The following is a 19,594-nucleotide window of genomic DNA, read 5'->3' on the forward strand; positions in this document are numbered from 1 at the left end:
CATTTGGTCAGTTTGGGAGTCAAAACGGTTTCAGGTCGCTCTTCCTGTGTTGATCTATGTACGTGCTTGGTTGGTACATTTATGAACATTTATAATATATCTAAGTACCTTAAAAGAAGAAGAGTTTGGATTTGATATCCCGCCTTTCACTCCCCTTCAGGAGTCTCAAAGCGGCTCACATTCTCCTTTCCCTTCCTCCCCCACAACAAACACTCTGCGAGGTGAGTGGGGCTGAGAGACTTCAGAGAAGTGGGACTGGCCCAAGGTCACCCAGCAGCTGCAGGTGGAGGAGCGGGGAAGCGAACCCGGTTCACCAGATTATGAGTCTACCGCTCTTAACCACTACACCACACTGGCTTAAAATTCTTATCACGGGTATCTCTGTAAAACTGATAAAAAATGGGAGCAATCTTTTGTTCTGGGCTGCTAGGTTGGCAGGAGCAGCGACCGAGCAACGGGAGCTCACCCTGTCATTGCGGGGATTCGAACTGCCGACCTTCTGATCAGCAAGTCCTAGGCTCTGTGGTTTAACCCACAGCGCCACCCGCATGCCATGTCTACCCCTCCCCTTTTGTGACATGTCAGTGGTGCAGCAATGATGCTGTACGAACTGTATTCTGGGATATGGCGGGAAAGTTTTAAAAGTCCTCGTCACCCCATCCTTGGGGTTCAAAATTCCTCTTTGAACCTGTTGTGCAATAAACTTTAGTCTACAGCTAATTTGCTCCAGTTGGTGGCTGGACTTCTTCCTTTATTCCGTAGGGCGCTGCCCGACGAGCTTGGTGACTGAGCAGCCTGCACCTAGATTTTTCCGTATCACAAGCGAGCCCAAGGATTTTCCTATAACAGATCTCCGAACAGCAGTTCCTAGCCCAGGCACCATATTTTTCGCTCTATAGGACGCACCGGACCATAGGAGGGGGAGAACAGGGGGGGAAATTCTCCCCCTCTCTGCGCAGCGCCCCTTCAGCGAAGCGGGAGGAGAAACGGACCCCCTTCCATTTCTCCTCCCGCTTCGCTGAAGGGGCGCTGCGCAGAGAGGGAAAACTGTGCAGCGCCTCTTCCGTGAAGCGAAGCCTGGAGAGCAAGAGGGAACGGTGTGCACCGACCCCTCTCACTCTCCAGGCTTCAGGCGTCTACCCGCAAGCTCTTGCTGCACTCCAAAGGCTTGCTGATAGCTGCCTGAAGCCCCCAGAGCGCAGCGGGAGTTCCCTACGCTCCGGGGGCTTCAGGCGGCTTCAGCAAAAGCAACGCGAAGCCTCCGGAGCGTGGAGGAAGATCTCCCTCTGCGCTTCGGAGGCTTTGCGTTGCTATCGCTGAAGCCAAGGAGCCTGCATTCGCTCCATAGGACGCACACACATTTCCCCTTCATTTTTGGAGGGGGAAAAGTGTGTCCTATAGTGCGAAAAATACGTACTTTGCTCCCAAACTCAAAACTTTCCTGAGACTTAAAAGTGGGGCAGGGTGGGAGAGAGACAAAGCAGGGAGGGGGGACAAATGGGGATAAGGGAGACACAGAGGGGAGGGTCGAGAAGCAAGGGGGGGACTTCTGCCAACCAGGTGACCCCCTTTTTGGTGGCCAAGCCCTCCAAGCGAGGTACCTTCCAAACCAGAGATGGAGGGTCATGGAAAGACCTTCACAGATATTCCCTGAGTCAGGGGTGCAGAACGTGTCTTGTTGGACTCCAACTCCCAGAATACATTGCAGCCACCAGCGAGGATGCTGGGACCTGGAGTCCAGCAGGTCACAGAGGGACAGGAGCTGGTTAGGGCATGGGGGAAGCGAGATCGAATTCCCTAAAATTCACAAGCGAGTCAAACACTTACAGCACTGAGATCCGGGTACGGGAAGCGGCTTCTCCTGTGTCCCCCGAGAACGAGAATGGGAACCCCAAAATTTAGAGAGGGGGGAGCAGACCGAGAAAAGAGGGAAGGGGAAGAGTCAGCGTCGATCTGAGAACAACTTAAAATACCTTTTAAAAAATACTTTACGGTTACAGTGTTCCCTTGGTTCTCAAACGCCTTGGTCCTCAAACAACTGGGAACCCAAACGCTGCAAACCCAGAGGGAAGTGTTCCAGTTTGCGAACTTTTTTCAGAAGCCGAGCGTGCTCCATTTTGAGTGTTAATGCTGACAATTCGAGTGCCACACTTCCATTTTGAGAATTACGCTGAGGACTGTCTGTATTTGCTATTTATTTTGCGCTTTCGTTTTTGCAGCCTTTTGGCTTTTGTTTTTGTGCGTGCGTGGAACCCAGTCCAGCTACTGATGGATTGATTGTGTGACTGCAGCACATTGTCTATTGCTTTCGTTTTATGGATCAACGGTCTCGTTAGATAGTAAAATTCATGTAAAGTTGCTGTTTTAGGGGTTGCTTTTGAAAGTCTGGAACGGATTAATCTATTTTGCATTGCTTTCTATGGGAAAGGGCTCCTTGGTTTTGGAGCGCTTTGGTTTTGGAACAGACTTCCAGAACGGATTAAGTCTGAGAACCAAGGTACCACTGTATTAAAGAAAAAAAGATCACAAAAATCTAATAAAAATAACAACAATATGTCATTAAAATGTAACAAAAGTTCATGCAATTGCTCATATTTAGATTTCCAATCGGCCTGCATTAGAAATCATCCACGTTTTTCTGTCTCTTAATTTTAACTGGAGACTCAACTACATTAGGGATGCGGGTGGCGCTTTGGGTTAAACCACAGAGCCTAGGACTTGCCAATCAGAAGGTTGGCGGTTCGAATCCCCGCAATGACGGGGTGAGCTCCCGTTGCTCGGTCCTTTAGTCGGCCAGCATGACTAAGCCGCTTCTGGAGAACCAGAGCAGCGCACAGAAACGCCGTTTCCCTTCCCGCCGGAGCGGTACCTATTTATCTACTTGCACTTGGACGTGCTTTCGAACTGCTAGGTTGGCAGGAGCAGGGACAGAGCAACGGGAGCTCACCCCGTCATTGCGGGGATTCGAACCGCCGACCTTCTGATCGGCAAGTCCTAGGCTCTGTGGTTTAACCCACAGCGCCACCCGCGTCCCATATGGCTAAATTAGATCTCTTCATTTCAATAGGTCTAGTCTGAGTAGGGAAAAACACACACACAAAAAAAACAACCATGTTGGTAAGAAGACCATGAATGCTAACAGTCAGGAAGGAATCTGGATGAGTAAGTCTCCGTCTGGAAGCATCCATGCTTCAGATAAGGCATATAATAATAATAATAATAATAATAATAATAATAATAATAATAATTTATTATTTATACCCCACCCATCTCGCTGGGCTTCCCCAGCCACTCTGGGCGGCTTCCAAAAAAAAATATTAAAATACTGTAATAGATCAAACATTAAAAGCTTCCCTAAACAGGGCTGCCTTCAGATGTCTTCTAAAAGTCTGGTAGTTATTGTTCTCTTTGACATCTGGTGGGAGGGCGTTCCACAGGGAGGGCGCCACCACTGAGAAGACCCTCTGCCTGGTTCCCTGTAACTTGGCTTCTCACAGGGAGGGAACCGCCAGAAGGCCCTCAGTGCTGGACCTCAGTGTCTGGGTAGAACGATGGGGGTGGAGACGCTCCTTCAGATATACTGGACCGAGGCCGTTTAGGGCTTTAAAGGTCAGCACCAAGGTTACACACACACACACACACACACACACACACCCTCTTAGAAACTTACATCATCCTGATCTCGCATCGCATTGAGCCTCTCAAGTTCTTTGACCCAGTAGCGTGCTTCCTCCTCAGGTATATCTGCACAGGGAAGAGGGGAAGAATCAGAGGCGGTTCAGTTGAAGGAATTAAAAAGAAGTGTTATGTACTGAGTTGAATAGGATCCAAACTGCAGCAGTCTGATTGGTCCTAGAACAATAGGATCCAAAAGGCAGCAGTCTGATTGGTCCTAGAACAATAGGATTCAGAATGCAGCAGACTGATTGGTCCTAGAACAATGCAGCAGTATGATTGGTTGGCAGGAACCACCCAATCACGCTCCAGATAGAAGTGAATCCACAACCTGATTGGCTTACAGTAGAATTCCGGAATTAGCCAATCATGTGCAGCCCATTGTGTAAATAATGTATATAAAGCAGATACTTTGAGGGGACTTTCATTCATTCCTCCTCACCACTATGAGCTGAATAAAGAGCATGAAATCACTTTGCGACTCTATATATTTCAAGAAGAAAAAACAACAACCACACAATTGGTACAAGCCTTTCCTGGACTGGACCATATATAGAACATAAGAAGAGGGGTGCTGGATCAGGCAAACAGCCCCATCAATCCCAGTATCCTCTTAGAATCAGAGTTGAATGGGACCATTCAGTTCATCCAGCCCAACCCACTGCTATTGCAGGGAACTTTTGCCCAAGGTGGGACTTGAACTCGCTACCTTGAGGTTTAGATCCGCATGCTCAACCGACTGAGCTATCCCACAGTGGCCAACCCAAACTTCGCACGACCTCTAGGCCGAGCAAAACCCCTAGTACAGCGGTCCCTTGGTTCTCAAACGCCTTGGGACTCAAACAACTTGAAACCCAAACACTGCGAACCCGGAAGGAAATGTTCTGGTTTGCGAACTTTTTTCAGAAGCCAAACGTCCTCCGTTTTGAGTGTAATGCTGAGGTCTGTCTGTTTTTGCCATTTATTTTCCGTTTTTGCTATTGTGGCTCTTTTTGCTTTGTTTTTGTGACTGTGTGGAACCCAGTTCAGCTACTGATTGATTGATTGTGTGACTGCAGTACAGTGGTACCTCAGCTTAAGTACTTAATTCGTTCCGGAGGTCCGTTCTTAACCTGAAACTGTTCTTAACCTGAAGCACCACTTTAGCTAATGGGGCCTCCTGCTGCCGCTGTGCTGCCGGTGCACAATTTCTGTTCTCATCCTGAAGCAAAGTTCTTAATCCGAGGTACTATTTCTGGGTTAGCGGAGTCTGTAACCTGAAGCATATGTAACCCGAGGTACCACTGTACACTGTTTATTACTTTCGTTTTATGGATCAATGGTCTCGCTAGGCAGTAAAATCCATGTTAAATTGCTGTTTTTAAAAGTCTGGAACGGATTAATCCGTTTTGCGTGACTTTCTATGGGAAAGCGTGCCTTGGTTTTGGAACGCTTTGGTTTTGGAATGGACTTCCGGAACGGATTAAGTTTGAGAACCAAGGGACCACTGTACTGGGGTAAACACACACACACACACACACACACACACACACACACCACTTTACAACCCAATCCATCCCTCCTTCCCTACCTAGTGGGAGTTCAAAGCGAGTGTCCAAAAGGATGCGGTGGAAAGTTGGGTCCTTGGTTCCAGAGATCTCATTGTCCGTCATGATGACATGGGAGTCGAGAGTCAGCCATTCCCCAGGACCCTCCTGGGATGGAAGAAAGAGGTCTGGATTTAGCCCAGCCATTGCAAAATGCGGGATGTGATACATAAGTAGCAGTCAAGTACAACATTCCTTGCTTTCCTAGAGTGGCCATGCTGGGGAATGTTTGGTCCAGCCAGTTGAAAACTTCCTGTTTCCTCCTGGCTGGGACATCCTTCCTTTGCATGTGACTAGAGGTGGGCGTGGCCTTACCTGTCCAGGTAACAAAAGGACAAGACACGCAGCACTCTCTTTCTCTTTTTTACTTCCTCTGTCGTTGGAGCAGCTTTTAGCTAGGACCGCTCTGCTAGCTCTCAGGAAACAGAGGACATTGGGATTATCCCCAGTAGATCCACATGTATAAACTTTGTAAACAAGTCTGCCTTCAGGGATCCAACTGTGAACTGATGGTGTGAGTAAACCTCTTTTATATACTTTACACAAGATTGTGGAGTGTTTATTCTTTTAAGAGGGATATAAGGGAACTTAAAGGTAAAGGGTAAAGGGACCCCTGACCATTAGGTCCAGTTGTGACCGACTGTGGGGTTGCGGCGCTCATCTCGCTTTACTGGCCGAGGGACCCGGCATACAGCTTCCGGGTCATGTGGCCAGCAGGACTAAGCCACTTCTGGCGAACCAGAGCAGCGCACGGAAACGCCGTTTACCTTCCCGCCAGAGCGGTACCTATTTATCTACTTGCACTTTGACGTGCTTTCAAACTGCTAGGTGGGCAGGAGCAGGGACCAAGCAACGGGAGCTCACCCCGTCATTGCGGGAATTCAAACTGCCGACCTTCTGATCGGCAAGTCCTAGGCTATGTGGTTTAACCCACAGCGCCACCCACATCCCATAAGGGAACTTACCAGAAACCTAATAGCGAGAGGCTCACACGAGCCTGCAACCAGTTATCCGCTGTGTGTTTAAAAGGGGAATGTAAACTCTGCTAAGTAAAGGAACTTGCTATTGCAAGTTAGGAAGGATATTAATAAACAATATATCCTCTCCTGCCTCCCTGGACATTCCCACACTTTCCACGCACCTCGTTGGATTGCCGGATCGTGCTTAGCGGAATCCACACAGTCCCCACCATCGTGTCCCAGATTAGACCCTTGTTCCACACTTCCACTGTCAGCCCGAGGTCCAGGCGGTTGATTTCGCTGCAAGAGAAACGTAGTTTTAATCGCACGGTGCCCATTCTCAGGAACGGCCAATGCCTTAAGAATATATGGACAAGCCCCTGGTTTCCCGACCTCCTCTCCAGGGCCGGATTTAGGTTTGGTGAGGCCCTCAGCTCCTGAAGGTAATGGGGCCCTTTCTATGTCCAGCTGTCCTTTGTCAAGAACAAATTGCCGCTGGTTTTTTGTGTTGAATGCTATATGGTAATTGATGGACCTAATAGGTATCTCAAGCCATTTGCACATGTTGCCCTGCAACCAGCCCATGCAGAATGTAGGCACCCTATATATAGAAAGGAGCAAACCAGGGATATTTTAGGGAGCAGGCTAGCAGGGGGGGCCCAGGACTTACATCCTAGGAGCCTACACAACACAAAACACTGTTGCTGGATGTAGGTTTTATTTCATTTGTTTTTTATCTTATATTTTGGAAATGTACATCCAGGGTTTTTTCCCCTTTAAATTTTTTTTGGGGCCCCAAGAGAGTGGGGCCCTATGCTATAGCTTGTTTAGCTTATACATAAATTCGGCACTGCTGCTCTCTTCTGAGTGCTTGAAATGAACTGGTACAGTTTTAGCAAAGTTCACCAAATTTGTTGAAAAATCTCTAAAGGGCTCACAACAGAATATTAAAATCACAATAAAACATCAATTAAAAACTTCCCTAAAAAGACCTACCTTCAGATGTCTTCTAAAAGTCATATTTTATGGGAAAGTTTTCAATGATAAAGAAATAAAGTGATATAAATATAAATAAAAAGGCACCAAAATGTGTAGAGAAAGAAAGAAAACACACACGGAAAATACCTTAACCCATACATTGATATTATTAGCCTAATACAGATGTAAATATGGATAGCCTAAGGGGTTTTGTATAAACTCATTCCAAATATTGAATTTATCCAAGCAAAATCAACAGGCAGACTGAGGGCTCCCTGTCCACGCTTTCCCTTCTCCTTTCTCAAGGAGACCCACTATTGAGCTCCACACCAGAACCAACAGCAAGAAACAGCCAGAAACCCAGATTGCTGTTTGTTCCGAATGAGCGCTAGAGAGCAGCTCCACTTACAACATGAAGTCTTGCTCCCAGCATGGAAGATTTCCTCGCACCGCTATCGTTGTGCTCTTCACATTCTGGACTTTGAGGGTGACGTACGTGTTGAATTTTTCTGTACGGGGAGGGGGGGGACATAGAATAGGATAGGTGGAGAGAGAAAAGAGAAGCGGTGTCTGTCAGAGAAAAGCCCTTTGTCTGAATGAAAAACAGCCGCAACAGTGGGAAAGTGGGGAGGGCCTGAGGGATCTTTGCACCACAGCGCCAGATATGCTTAAGATGGCCCTGATCTGGGTAGGTTGTTCTGACAAGGTAGAGCTTATTGCTCAAAGAAAGCACATGGGAAGACAGAAATCCCCTCTGATATTGCGTCCTGGCTTGGACGAGCCAACGGTTGGTTGCTGCTAAGCCGCAGCAACAAGGCTCTCAACGTGGGGCAATGGTTAAAGGTAAAGAGACCCCTAACCAATAGGTCCAGTCGTGGCCGACTCTGGGGTTGCGGCACTCATCTCGCTTTATTGGCCGAGGGAGCCAGCAGGACTAAGCCGCTTCTGGCGAACCAGAGCAGCACACGGAAACACTGTTTACCTTCCCACCAGAGTGGTACCTATTGATCTACTTGCACTTTGAGGTGCTTTCGAACTGCTAGGTTGGCAGGAGCAGGGACCGAGCAACGGGAGCTCACCCCGTCAAGGGGGTTTGAACTGCCCACCTTCTGATCGGTAAGTCCTAGGCTCTATGGTTTAGACCACAGCACCACCCGCACCCCTGGGGGAAATGGTTAGTCATTCTCAACAGTCACATGACTCCCCGGGTACAACAAGGAGAAGAGGAAGGACTCACCTTGGGGGCCGTCAAATTTGGCTTTCTTGACTGGAAGGGAAAAGGAGAAAGCAGAAGGGTTAGTTGTACTATCCAATATGTGCTCTCTTTTTCTTTCACTTGATGTTAAAATTGATTTATCATAAAGATATGTCCAAACTAGCGCATGGCCATGTAAACAGAACCATACACAAAGCATATTCAGTATACGGTAGGACCTTGGTTCTCAAACGCCTTGGTTCCCAAATGCCGAAAACCCGGAAGTGAGTGTTCCGGTTTTTGAACGGTTTTTGGAAGCCGAACGTTGGGTTCTTCTGATTGGCTGAAGGAGCTTTGGTCTAAGGTAGCACATTCTAAGGTAGAATCTTTTTTTTTGATAGAGAGAAGTGTCTCACTCAGAGCTCTCCATGGTGCTGAAACACTCCCCTGCCTTGCTACCTTCGGAGCTGTCCATTGTGCTACCTTAGACCAAGCGCTTTGGTTTCCGAACGTTTTGGAAGTCGAACAGACTTCCGGAATGGATTCCATTCGACTTCTGAGGTACGACTGTATAAGCAAGGGCAAGAGCAGCACCCAGCACAACCTGAAGCCCTGACAATTTCACCAACATTTTCTCTGCTGTGTTTTGAAGGCGACGCCTTCTCCCATTCATAGAAGATTAAAAGAAGAAGAAAGTGGAACAATTGATTGGCCCAGCACTCTTCCCATCGCTCTCTTAAAGGAACCCGGCAGATCTTCCTTCCTCTATTTATTTGCCCTAATTCTCGGCTGGCTAAGGGACTGGGTTAAATCCATTTCCCTCGCTCCCAGAAATCTGGTGACCTACTTCTGAGCCGTCAGAGTGACATTGCATTTTGCATTGCCGCGGAGCCTCTGGGCAATGAGGGGAACATGTGGGAAGATGGATTCTCTATCGCACTTGAACTCCTCTGCTCCTGAATGGCTCAGAACTGGTTTGAACCAGCTTTTCTTTCCTCTCGCATCTTCTGGAACACTGTCAACTCCGCCTCGCTTTTGAATGAATTAACCACTACAGTCTCGGACTGACGAAATAAAACGCACAATATAATGCAACTAGTTGATTTTTTGGGGGACACATATATAAAAAGACTCCCTTTTTTAAAAAAGAAGCAGCTGGTGGTGATCTTTACACTGAAGTAAGAATTATATTTTTTTTTTTGCAACCCAGCTAAGGTAAATGAGGCAGTTGTAGCATGGAAGACCAGGGTTCAAATTCCAGCTGGGTGTTGTTGTTTTTTGATAGAGACAAGTGTCTCATTCAGAGCTCTCCATGGTTCTGAAACGCTTTGCTGCCTTGGGAGCTGTCCATTGTGCTCCCTTAGACCAAGCGACTCACTCGGCAGCCAGTTTTTAATTTACTTTTTTTTACTAGACAGGCATTTGTATAAAGGGGAGCAGGGAGAACTATTTTTAGCTGTGGTTTTCCTGACATCATTCACTGCTGAATTGTTCCTGTTAGGAGCTTGTGGTTTCAACGATGTGCTGTTACGTATGATTGTTCAACCTGCCAGCCGTTAGCCACCCTGATGGGAGGAAAGGTGAGATATTGGAATCATGAATGAATGAATAAACTAGAGTCCACAGTACCAAGGCCCATGGAACTGCAGCCAGCCGCCTCATAGGTGCCTTTCACTGGTGCCTACGCAATTTATCCAGAATGCAGAAGCTAGACTGGTGACTGGGAGTGGCCACAAAGACCATATAACACCGGTCCTGAAAGACCTACATTGGCTCCCAGTATGTTTCCAAGCACAATTCAAAGGGTTGGTGCTGACATTTAATGCCCTAAATGGCCTCAGCTCAGTAGACCTGAAGGAGCATCTCCACCCCCATTGTTCAGCCTGAGGTCCAGCTCCAAGGGCCTTCTGGCAGTTCCCTCCCTGCAAGAGGGACTGTGATGGCCTGGGATTTGGATTCGGAGGCTGAACCTGAGGGATCCCAGCCTGCACAGGATTCCCTGCCTCCAGAACCAGCTGAGCTGGGGCTGGGGCTTGAGCCTGAAGGGTCTTCACCTGTGCTTGATCCTCAGGTGCAGGCACCAGCTAAATCTGCTCTGGCTCCTGAGGTGATGGAGGACCCATTGCCTGCAGGTGCTCCACTCTCAGCCCCGTCAGAGGAAGCTGAGGTTGCCTCTGGGTCCGGTGACCCTCCAGCCTCTCCTGGGCTGCAAAGGCTCAGGGCAGAGAGGCGGAGGGAGCGAAGCTCCCGCAGGAGGAGGGCTCGCCTCCAGGCCAGGAGAGGTGAGTCACCTGTGGACCGGGGCCGCCCTATGCCTCGGGGCAGATAAAAGCCAGCCAGTCCCATTCCCAAGTTGCGGGAGCAACGTTGTTGGTAGCCAGTTCCTGCCTGCACCCTGTCCTGCCAGATCTCCTGACCTTGCCCGACTCCCTGCCTTGGACCCAGCTTCAGCTTTGACAGACAGCCTCAATACTGCACCCTCGACCACGGACTGGACTCGGACCTCGCCTCATGGTTATCCCACAGGACCAGCACAGGGACTCCTGTCCCTGAGCTCTGCGCTTGTGGCTCAGCAATGAGACTACAACAGGTGGGGGGCTGGCTGTAGGCAGACTGAGCTTAGTGGGGCAATTCCTTAGCCACCCGAACAGACCAGCTTGCAAAGCTTTCCACTCCCAGCCTTAAGACTCCATCAGCCTTGAACTGACACAAGTGTGATGGTGGGCAGGTGTAGGACAGGACCCCCGAGATAGAAACAGGAGGCCCCCAAGAGGTCTTGGGTGTGTTACACCACTGCCACGATGCACCCAGTATGATAGCAGGGACCACTAAAATGGCCCGTGCCTTGGTGCCTTTGTGCAAGTGGCTCAGCTGGAGCTCTCCGTGGTGCTGATTCGCCTCAACCTGCCTTCCTCCACGAGGCTCCAGATTCGACTAGGACGCTGGTACGTACAGAATGGGTTTGATTCCAGAAGGCCAGAAAATATTGTTGCTGCTTTTCCAGGCTCATCTCCTTCCAGAGAAGAGGAAGGAGGCTGGAGCAAAAAAACAACAAAACACCGGGCACTGAGCGAAATATGGAGCCACCCACGGAACAGGTGTCCTGTCTCTGCCGCCGTCTCTGTTGACTCGGCGAGATATCATTCTGCCCGCATCAAGAAATAACACCAACTCCTGGCACAGCTCCCAACCACTGCTATTTAAGGGAGGGTGCCAATGTTTGCCCCATGGGGTGCCACAACGACCTTTCTCACGTCTGAACTTAATGGTCTTACAGCACGCACACTCCCTTTTAGATGTTGTTGTTTAGTCATTTAGTCGTGTCCGACTCTTCATGACCCCCTGGACCAGAGCACGCTAGGCACTTCTGTCTTCCACTGCCTCCCGCAGTTTGGTCAAACTCATGCTAGTAGCTTTGAGAACACTGTCCAACCATCTCGTCCTCCGTCGTCCCTTTCTCCTTGTGCCCTCCATCTTTCCCAGCATCAGGGTCTTTTTCAGGGAGTCTTCTCTTCTCCTGAGGTGGCCAAAGTCTTGGAGTCTCAGCTTCAGGATCTGTCCTTCCAGTGAGCACTCAGGGCTGATTTCCTTCAGAATGGATCTTCTTGCAGTCCATGGGACTCTCCAGAGTCTCCTCCAGCACCAGAATTCAAAAGCATCCATTCTTCGGCGATCAGCCTTCTAGATGGTCCAGCTCTCACTTCCATACATCACTACTGGGATGATAATGATATATATTAAATTTAGATAATGATATATATTAAATTAGATAATTCAAATGGGTTTATTCGGGGCCGGCTGGGGGGAAGAGAATTGCTTTGGGAATTCTCTGAGCTCACCAGAATTTGGGAGGAACAGAACCTGGCACAGAGTCCAACTCTGGAATGGTAAAGAGATGGAACGGGTGGAACTGGTCATTACTACAGGTCATGTAATGCGGGTTGTGTGAAGGGGAGAGTCAAACAATTGCGGGAGGAGAGTGGGTGTGATATAGGTGTGTTGTTTTTCTTGGAGACAGGAGAGGGAGAGGGATTTGCAAAAAAAACCAGGTGCAGAGAGATATGCTATAAGGTAAAGGGTAAAGGGACCCCTGACCATTAGGTCCAGTCACAAACGACTCTGGGGTTGTGGCGCTCATCTCGCTTTACTGGCCGAGGGAGCCAGCGTACAGCTTCCGGGTCATGTGGCCAGCAGGACTAAGCCGCTTCTGGCGAACCAGAGCAGCGCACGGAAACGCCGTTTACCTTCCCGCCGGAGCGGTACCTATTTATCTACTTGCACTTTGTCGTGCTTTTGAACTGCTAGGTTGGCAGGAGCAGGGATTGGTTGAGATAGGTGCAAATTAGGTTAGATCAGGGCTGCATCTACACAACTGTTTATTCCATTTCCCCGACTTTCTCTGCCTTTAATACAACGCAAGAGGCCCTTCCAGAAATCTAGCAGGATCTAGCGGAAGAGATGGAATTTGGGGTGAGGTTACCAGATTATTTTTTTTCAACGAATCCGGGGACACTTTTCAACTGAGCATCCTTCAAGGCACCCCAGGACGCCACAGAAAATGGGTTTAATTCCATTTCGAAGAGGTCTGCTCACTGCACCATTGCTTGGCAGAACAGTGGGATAGAAATGTTTTAAAATAAAAAACCCCTACCAAAATGTTCTTATTCCTCTACCTCCCTCTCTTGCTGCTACTGTGAAAGTTCCTTTATTCCCTTCTCTGCTAGATTCTGCCTCTTAAAGCCTTCACATTTAACGGAACTATTTTTAATCTCCTCCTCGCTTTTCACTTCCAGATGGCATGCGGCTGCCGACATGCTGACACACACACACACACACACACACACACACACACACTTTCTCTCTGTACTTAGAAGTGAGAGGAAACGAGGCCATTTCACGAAGCCCCACAAAAATGTGGTTGGCGTCTCTCTCTCTGGAAGCTCAGATTGCAACAATCTGCCATACCTGGGCCTCAAGATCCTTCTGTTTCCCAAAAACAGTCGACAGGAGAAGCCCAGCCGTCAACAGAGGCTGGTCCGTTCAGACCAGTTAAAGGACCATTCCACCAACCGGAGTTGGCAAATCTGGATAGCTCAGTTGGTTAGAGTGTGGTGCTGATTACGCCAAGGTTGCAGGTTCGGTCCCCCGTATGGGACGACTGCAAATTCTTGCGTTGTAGAGGGTCGGACTAGAGGACCCTCGCTGTCCCTTTCAACTCTATGGTGCTAAGCGGACTGTCTGGCCAGAGTGGTGCATGCTCTGGTTTTCTCCTGCTTGGACTACTGCAATGCGTTCTCCGTGGGGCTACCTTTGAAGGTGACCCGGAAACTACAACTAATCCAGAATGCGACTGGGGACTGGGAGCGGCCACCAAGACTATATAACACCGGTCCTGAAAGACCTACATTGGCTCCCAGCACATTTCCGAGCACAATTCAAAGTGTTGGTGCTGATCTTGAAAGCCGTAAACGGCCTCAGCCCAGTATAAATGAAGGAGCTTCTCCAACCCCATTGTTCAGCCCAGACACAGGGGTCCAGCTCTGAGGGCCTTCGGGCGATCCACTCCCTGCGAGAAGAGAGGTTGTGCAGGGAGCCAGGCAGAGGTCACACAGCCTAGGAGTCATTTTGGACTCCCAGCTGTCCATGGAGGTGCAGGTCAATTCTGTGTCCAGGGCGGCTGTCTCCCAGCTCCATCTGGTACGCAGGATGAGACCCTCCCTGCCCGCACACTGTCTGGCCAGAGTGGTGCATGCTCTGGTTATCTCCCACTTGGACTACTGCAATGCACTCTCCGTGGGGCTACCTTTGAAGGTGACCCGGAAACTACAACTAATCCAGAATGCGGCAGCTAGATTGGGGACTGGGAGCAGCTGCTGAGACCATATAACACCAGTCCTGAAAGACCTACATTGGCTCCCAGGACGTTTCTGGGCACAATTCAAAGTGTTGGTGCTGACCTTGAAAGCCCTAAACGGCCCAGTATACCTGATGGAGTGTCTCCACCCCCATCGTTCAGCCCAGACACTGATGTTCAGCACCGAGGGCCTTTTGGCGGTTCCCAATCGAACCAATCGAATATAAAATATAAAGCTTGAACAGGCTGTATGTGTTTAACCCCCTGAAACCTTTCCTGGTCTTTTCATGCCGGGCCAGCTATTATTTTCAGCAACTCGCCCACTCTGCTTAACAATGGCTGGGTAGATTTCAAAGCCAAAATCGCCTGGCAGGGAAATGTTGGATCCATTTTAAGCTCGGAACAAATTGTCATGTGAAACATCCACCTATTGAAACGAGGAACAGAAGGAATGGGGCAGGCTTGGGGTTTCTGATCTAAGCTTAATGGTTGCGGCACCAATATATCTGACAGGGAGCGATGCCTTCAGGGATCAATGGGGCACCCCAGTTTCTCCCCCCAAATTCTGAACTCTTGCCCACTGCCAGAGGGAACGACGCATGGGGAATAAGTCTCCATCGTTTCATTTGAACGATTTCTAAAATTGCATGTCAGGGGTACATTTAATCCAGCAAAAGGCTGTGTTGGAGTGTCCGCCTTTGCACACAGAATGCCCTGGGTTCAAGTCTCGGCACCCCCGGATAAGACTAGGAAATGCTTTGCTCTGAGAACACTGGCAATAGGCAACACTGAACAAAATGGACGAGAAGTCTGAATTGATCATAGTATCATTCTGCCCAGACATGGAGGTCCAGTTCCGAGGGCCTTCTGGCAGTTCTCTCCCTGCGAGAAGTGAGGTTACAGGGAACCAGGCAGAGGGCCTTCTCGGTGGTGGCGCCCGCCCTGTGGAATGCCCTCCCTTCTGATGTCAAGGAGATAAACAACTACCTGACATTTAGAAGACATGTGAAGGCAGCCCTGTTTAGGGACGTTTTTAAATGTTTGATGTTTTAATGTATTTTTAATATTTTGTTGCAACTTGAAGCCATTGGTTCGAGTCCTGCCCTTCAGAGCAGGAGAAAACAAGCTTGCTCCCTCTTCCATGTGATATTTGAAAATGCCTCTCCTATCTCCTCTTTTCCAGGCTAAACATACACAGATCCTTCAACCGTTCCTCATCAGGCTTGGTTTCCAGACCCTTGACCATGGGCAGGCAAACTAAGGCCCAGGGGCTGGATCCGGCCCAATCGCCTTCTCAATCCGGCCAGCGGATGGTCCGGGAATCAGCATGTTTTTACATGAGTAGAATGTGTCCTTTTATTTAAAATGCACCTCTGGGTTATTTGTGGGGCATTGGAATTTGTTCATTTATTTTCAAAATATAGTCCGGCCCCCCACAAGGTCAGGGGACAGTGGACCGGCCCCCTGCTGAAAAAGTTTGCTGACCCCTGCCCTCGACCATCTTGGTCACCCTTCTGGACCAACCTTCAAGCTAGTCAACGTTCAACAGTGAAACAGACTTGTTTGGGAGACGGCTGGCTTTCCGTCCTTGGCGGTTTTGAAGCGGAGATTTGATGGCCATCTGTCAGAGATTCGCCAGCTGCGATTCCTGCATTGCAAAGGGGGGTTGGGCTAGATGACCCTCGTGGGTCCCTTCGGGGGTTCGATGAATCTACAATTTCTTCCCCTGCCAATTCGAGAGGCTGGAACCACATCCACTCCTCCTTCAGACCTTGCCTCCCCCCCCAAAAAACGAACCACACCTTTTCCATTTGTGTCGTTCGAGGTGGGCGACAATGCTGAGATGCTGGATTTCAGCTGCGTGCCTCTGCATCTTGAGGAGTTGGGGGCGATGCCCTAATTTTTAAAAATGCAGGAGGCAGCTGCAAAGGAGAGTTCTATTTATTTCTCCCCGCTTTCACCACGCATCACAAATCCTTGCAAGCTTGTGTACCATCAGCCGGGCCTTACAATTAACAGCTCTCGGCAACGTCTGATTTTCCAGCAGTGTCAGTTTTAGGCTCGGTGCCAGAAATAGCAGATTCGTTTCAGAGGCAGGGGAAGGAAGAGATCTTACACCCCAATCCAACACCCTCCCCTTAGGAGAGCAACACCCAGCGCTGGGGCACTGATAATCCAGATGTTACGGGAAAATTCTGGACACGGGTTTACTCCACTGTCCAGCTCGTCGGGTTTGCCACTCTCCTGGCCAGCTAAAGGAGGAATCTCCAGCCAAGTGAAGAAGCAAATCAGCGGTCAGTAGACGTTTGCAACAAGGTTCAAACACACATGGACAGGGCCAGATTTAGGTTTGACGAAGCCCTAAGCTACTGAAGGTAATGGGGCCTTTCTATGTCCAGCTGTCCTTTGTCAACAACAAATTGTCGCTGTTTTTTGTCTGTTGAATATATGCTATATGGTCACTGATGGACCTCATAGGTATCTCAAGCCATTTGCACAGGTGGCCATGCAACCAGTCCATGCAGAATGTTAAGTCGTTTAGTCGTGTCTGACTCTTGGTGACCCCATAGACCAGAGCATGCCAGGCACTCCTGTCTTCCACTGCCTCCCGCAGTTTGGTCAAATTCATATTAGGCGATGATCAAGGGCCTGGCAGCCAAGCCTGATGAGGAACAGTTGAAGGAGCTGGGTATGTTTAGGCTGGAAAAACGACAGAGGAGATAGGAGAGCCATCTTCCAATATCTCAAGGGCTATCGCATGGAAGTAAAAAGCAGAGACATCACCTTGCCAACAAAGGTCCGTACAGTCAAAGCTCTGGTTTTCCCAGTAGTGATGCATGGAAGTGAGAGCTGGACCATCAAGAAGGCTGATCGCCGAAGAACGGATGCTTTTGAATTCTGGTGCTGGAGGAGACTCTTGAGAGTCCCATGGACTGCAAGAAGATCAAACCTCTCCATTCTGAAGGAAATCAGCCCTGAGTGCTCACTGGAAGGACAGATCCTGAAGCTGAGGCTCCAAGACTTTGGCCACCACAGGAGAAGAGAAGACTCCCTGGAAAAGACTCTGATGTTGGGAAAGATGGAGGGCGCAAGGAGAAGGGGATGATGGAGGACGAGATGGTGGAACAGTGTTCTCAAAGTGACCAGCATGAGTTTGACCAAACTGCGGGAGGCAGTGGAAGACAGGAGTTCCTGGCGTGCTCTGGTCTATGGGGTCACAAAGGGTTGGACACAACTAAACAACGAATCCTATGGAAGATGGAGCAAGCTTGTTTTATCCTGAAGGGTTCGACTCGAACCCATGAGAGCAGATTGTTGAGATTTTTGGAGTGGGGATTCTGTCCCAAAAGGACAAAGAGGGATACTCAAACACACAGTTCCTGATTCTATTGGAAACAACTCAGATATTTTGAGGGAACTGGGTATGCTTAGCCTACAAAAGCGGAGACGCGATGGTCATTCTCCAACATCTGAATGGCCGTCTCATGGAAGACGGAGGAAGATTGTTTTCTGTTGCTCCACCAACTGGGGGCCGTTGAAACAGACGCAACTGCCTACATCACCACCACTGCCAAATCTCTAGAAGGAGCCTTCCGTAAGGACATTCATTCATAAACTGTTCCCAGAAAGCACATGTCTCCAGAGTGGCTGACAAGCCTGGCCCCATTGGACACCTCTGATTTATAGATTTGTGCCGATGACTATCATTAAACTTTTTTCTTTTTGCAGACTCAGTCCTCAGCAGCTTCTACAAACCCTCAAGCAATGAGATTTCTGGGAGGATATCCCCTTAGGAATCCTGCCTGGGTGTTTAGACGACCTGCTTTTAAGCCGATTTTGTTTTTGTTTTTTAAGGATTGCTTTTAAACGCTCCTTTCCCCCATAATCTTATTGATTCATCCTTTCCGTAGAACCGCGCTGAGGATTTTCTTTATGCCCAAGCTGTGTACAAATCTGACGAAATAAGAAGAAGAATAAGAATATTTTTTTATTTATACCCCGCCCTCCCCAGCCAAAACCGGCCTCAGGGCGGCTAACAACCAATAATAAAAACAAGTTGATTAAAATACAGTTTAAAAAGATTAAAATACAACATTAAAACATTAGGATGCAGCCTCTGTAAAAGCGTCAAATTCCCACGGCTTGCCTCTCCACCAAACCACACACACACACACACACCCTGCCCCGTATTCATTTAACCCGGAATGCCAACTGCTTGAAACTGCAGAAGGGGACAGGTCTCCCGTGCTCAAATAACATCTGTTCCCACCAGAACACCCCTTTATTAAGCCAATCCATGAGGGCTAGAATCCTGCTCTACCTTTTGGAAGGGGGACAGCAGCTGAGTGGCAGAGTATCTGCTTGCCCCAGCTTTGGTCCTTGATCCGTCTCCTGGTTAGGGCTGTGGTGACAGGCTCTGGTCTGAAACCCAAGCGTGTCAACATGGCTGGATGGCCTAGTGGTCTGACATGGTTTAAAGGAGCTGCCTAGGACTGGTCAGTGGTTCGAATCCCCGCCACGGGGTGAGCTCCCATTGCTCAGTCCCTGCTCCTGCCCACCTAGCAGTTCGAAAGCACCTCAAAGTGCAAGTAGATAAATAGGTACCACTCCGGCGGGAAGGTAAACGGCGTTTCCGTGAGCTGCTCTGGTTCGCCAGAAGCGGCTTAGTCCTGCTGACCACATGACCCGGAAGCTGTACACCGGCTCCCTCGGCCAGTAAAGCGAGATGAGCGCCGCAACCCCAGAGTTGGCCACGACTGGACCTAATCGTCAGGGGTCCCTTTACCTTTACCTTACTAGGTCTGCTATGTTGTGGGGAGAGGGGCGAAGCCTCTGTTCTCCCACTCCAGAAGGCATTTTGCAGCCAGGGGCATAGCTAGCTGTTCAGGCACCTGGAGAGGCAGGTGTGGGGTGATCTGCGCACGGGGGCGCTGCAAGAGGCCGCGGCGGCGATCCGCCTAGGGAGGCGGCATGGCGAGCTGGCCACAGAGTCCGCCTGGCGGGCGCAAGCCCTACGCTGCCATTTTGGGTAACACAGGGCCGTGAGCAACCGTGTCACTCCCAGGAGAGAGACATGTGACTCAGGTGTGCTGCAGGCCAGGCCCTGTGATTATTATTATTATTATTATTATTAATATTTTATTTATATCCCGCCCTCCCCAGCCAAATCCGGGCTCAGTGCGGCTAACAACAATAAAAGTAACACAGCATTCTAAAATCAATTCATTTTAAAAGCAGTTCAAAATCAAATTAATGGAAACCACTGGGCTAGAGTTCTATGAGGATTAGAGAATGAGGGGGTCAGACTGTGCCTTGGCCAAAGGCCTGGTGGAACAGCTCCGACTTG

The 19,594-nt window shown here is 49.2% G+C and overlaps 2 protein-coding genes across 2 annotated transcripts in view; one reads left to right on the top strand and one right to left on the bottom strand.

Moving 5' to 3' along the window:
• RNF126 (ring finger protein 126) overlaps positions 1–19,594 on the top strand; it is a 767,042-nt gene that overhangs the window by 548,458 nt on the left and 198,990 nt on the right. The window lies entirely within an intron of this gene.
• The window catches only part of LOC310753278 (protein unc-13 homolog A), a 115,328-nt gene that overhangs the window by 91,652 nt on the left and 4,082 nt on the right, over positions 1–19,594 (bottom strand). Inside the window, exons 2-7 of the mRNA XM_083594389.1 lie at positions 8,436–8,465; positions 7,608–7,707; positions 6,403–6,520; positions 5,246–5,369; positions 3,671–3,744; positions 1,828–1,861 (exon numbers count right to left, since the gene is read on the bottom strand). Coding sequence (XP_083450515.1) covers positions 1,828–1,861; positions 3,671–3,744; positions 5,246–5,369; positions 6,403–6,520; positions 7,608–7,707; positions 8,436–8,465 — 480 coding nt within the window. The remainder of the gene's footprint in view (positions 1–1,827; positions 1,862–3,670; positions 3,745–5,245; positions 5,370–6,402; positions 6,521–7,607; positions 7,708–8,435; positions 8,466–19,594) is intronic.

Source organism: Podarcis filfolensis, assembly GCF_964270895.1.
Source record: "Podarcis filfolensis genome assembly, chromosome: 18".
NCBI classification, from domain to species: domain Eukaryota; kingdom Metazoa; phylum Chordata; class Lepidosauria; order Squamata; family Lacertidae; genus Podarcis; species Podarcis filfolensis.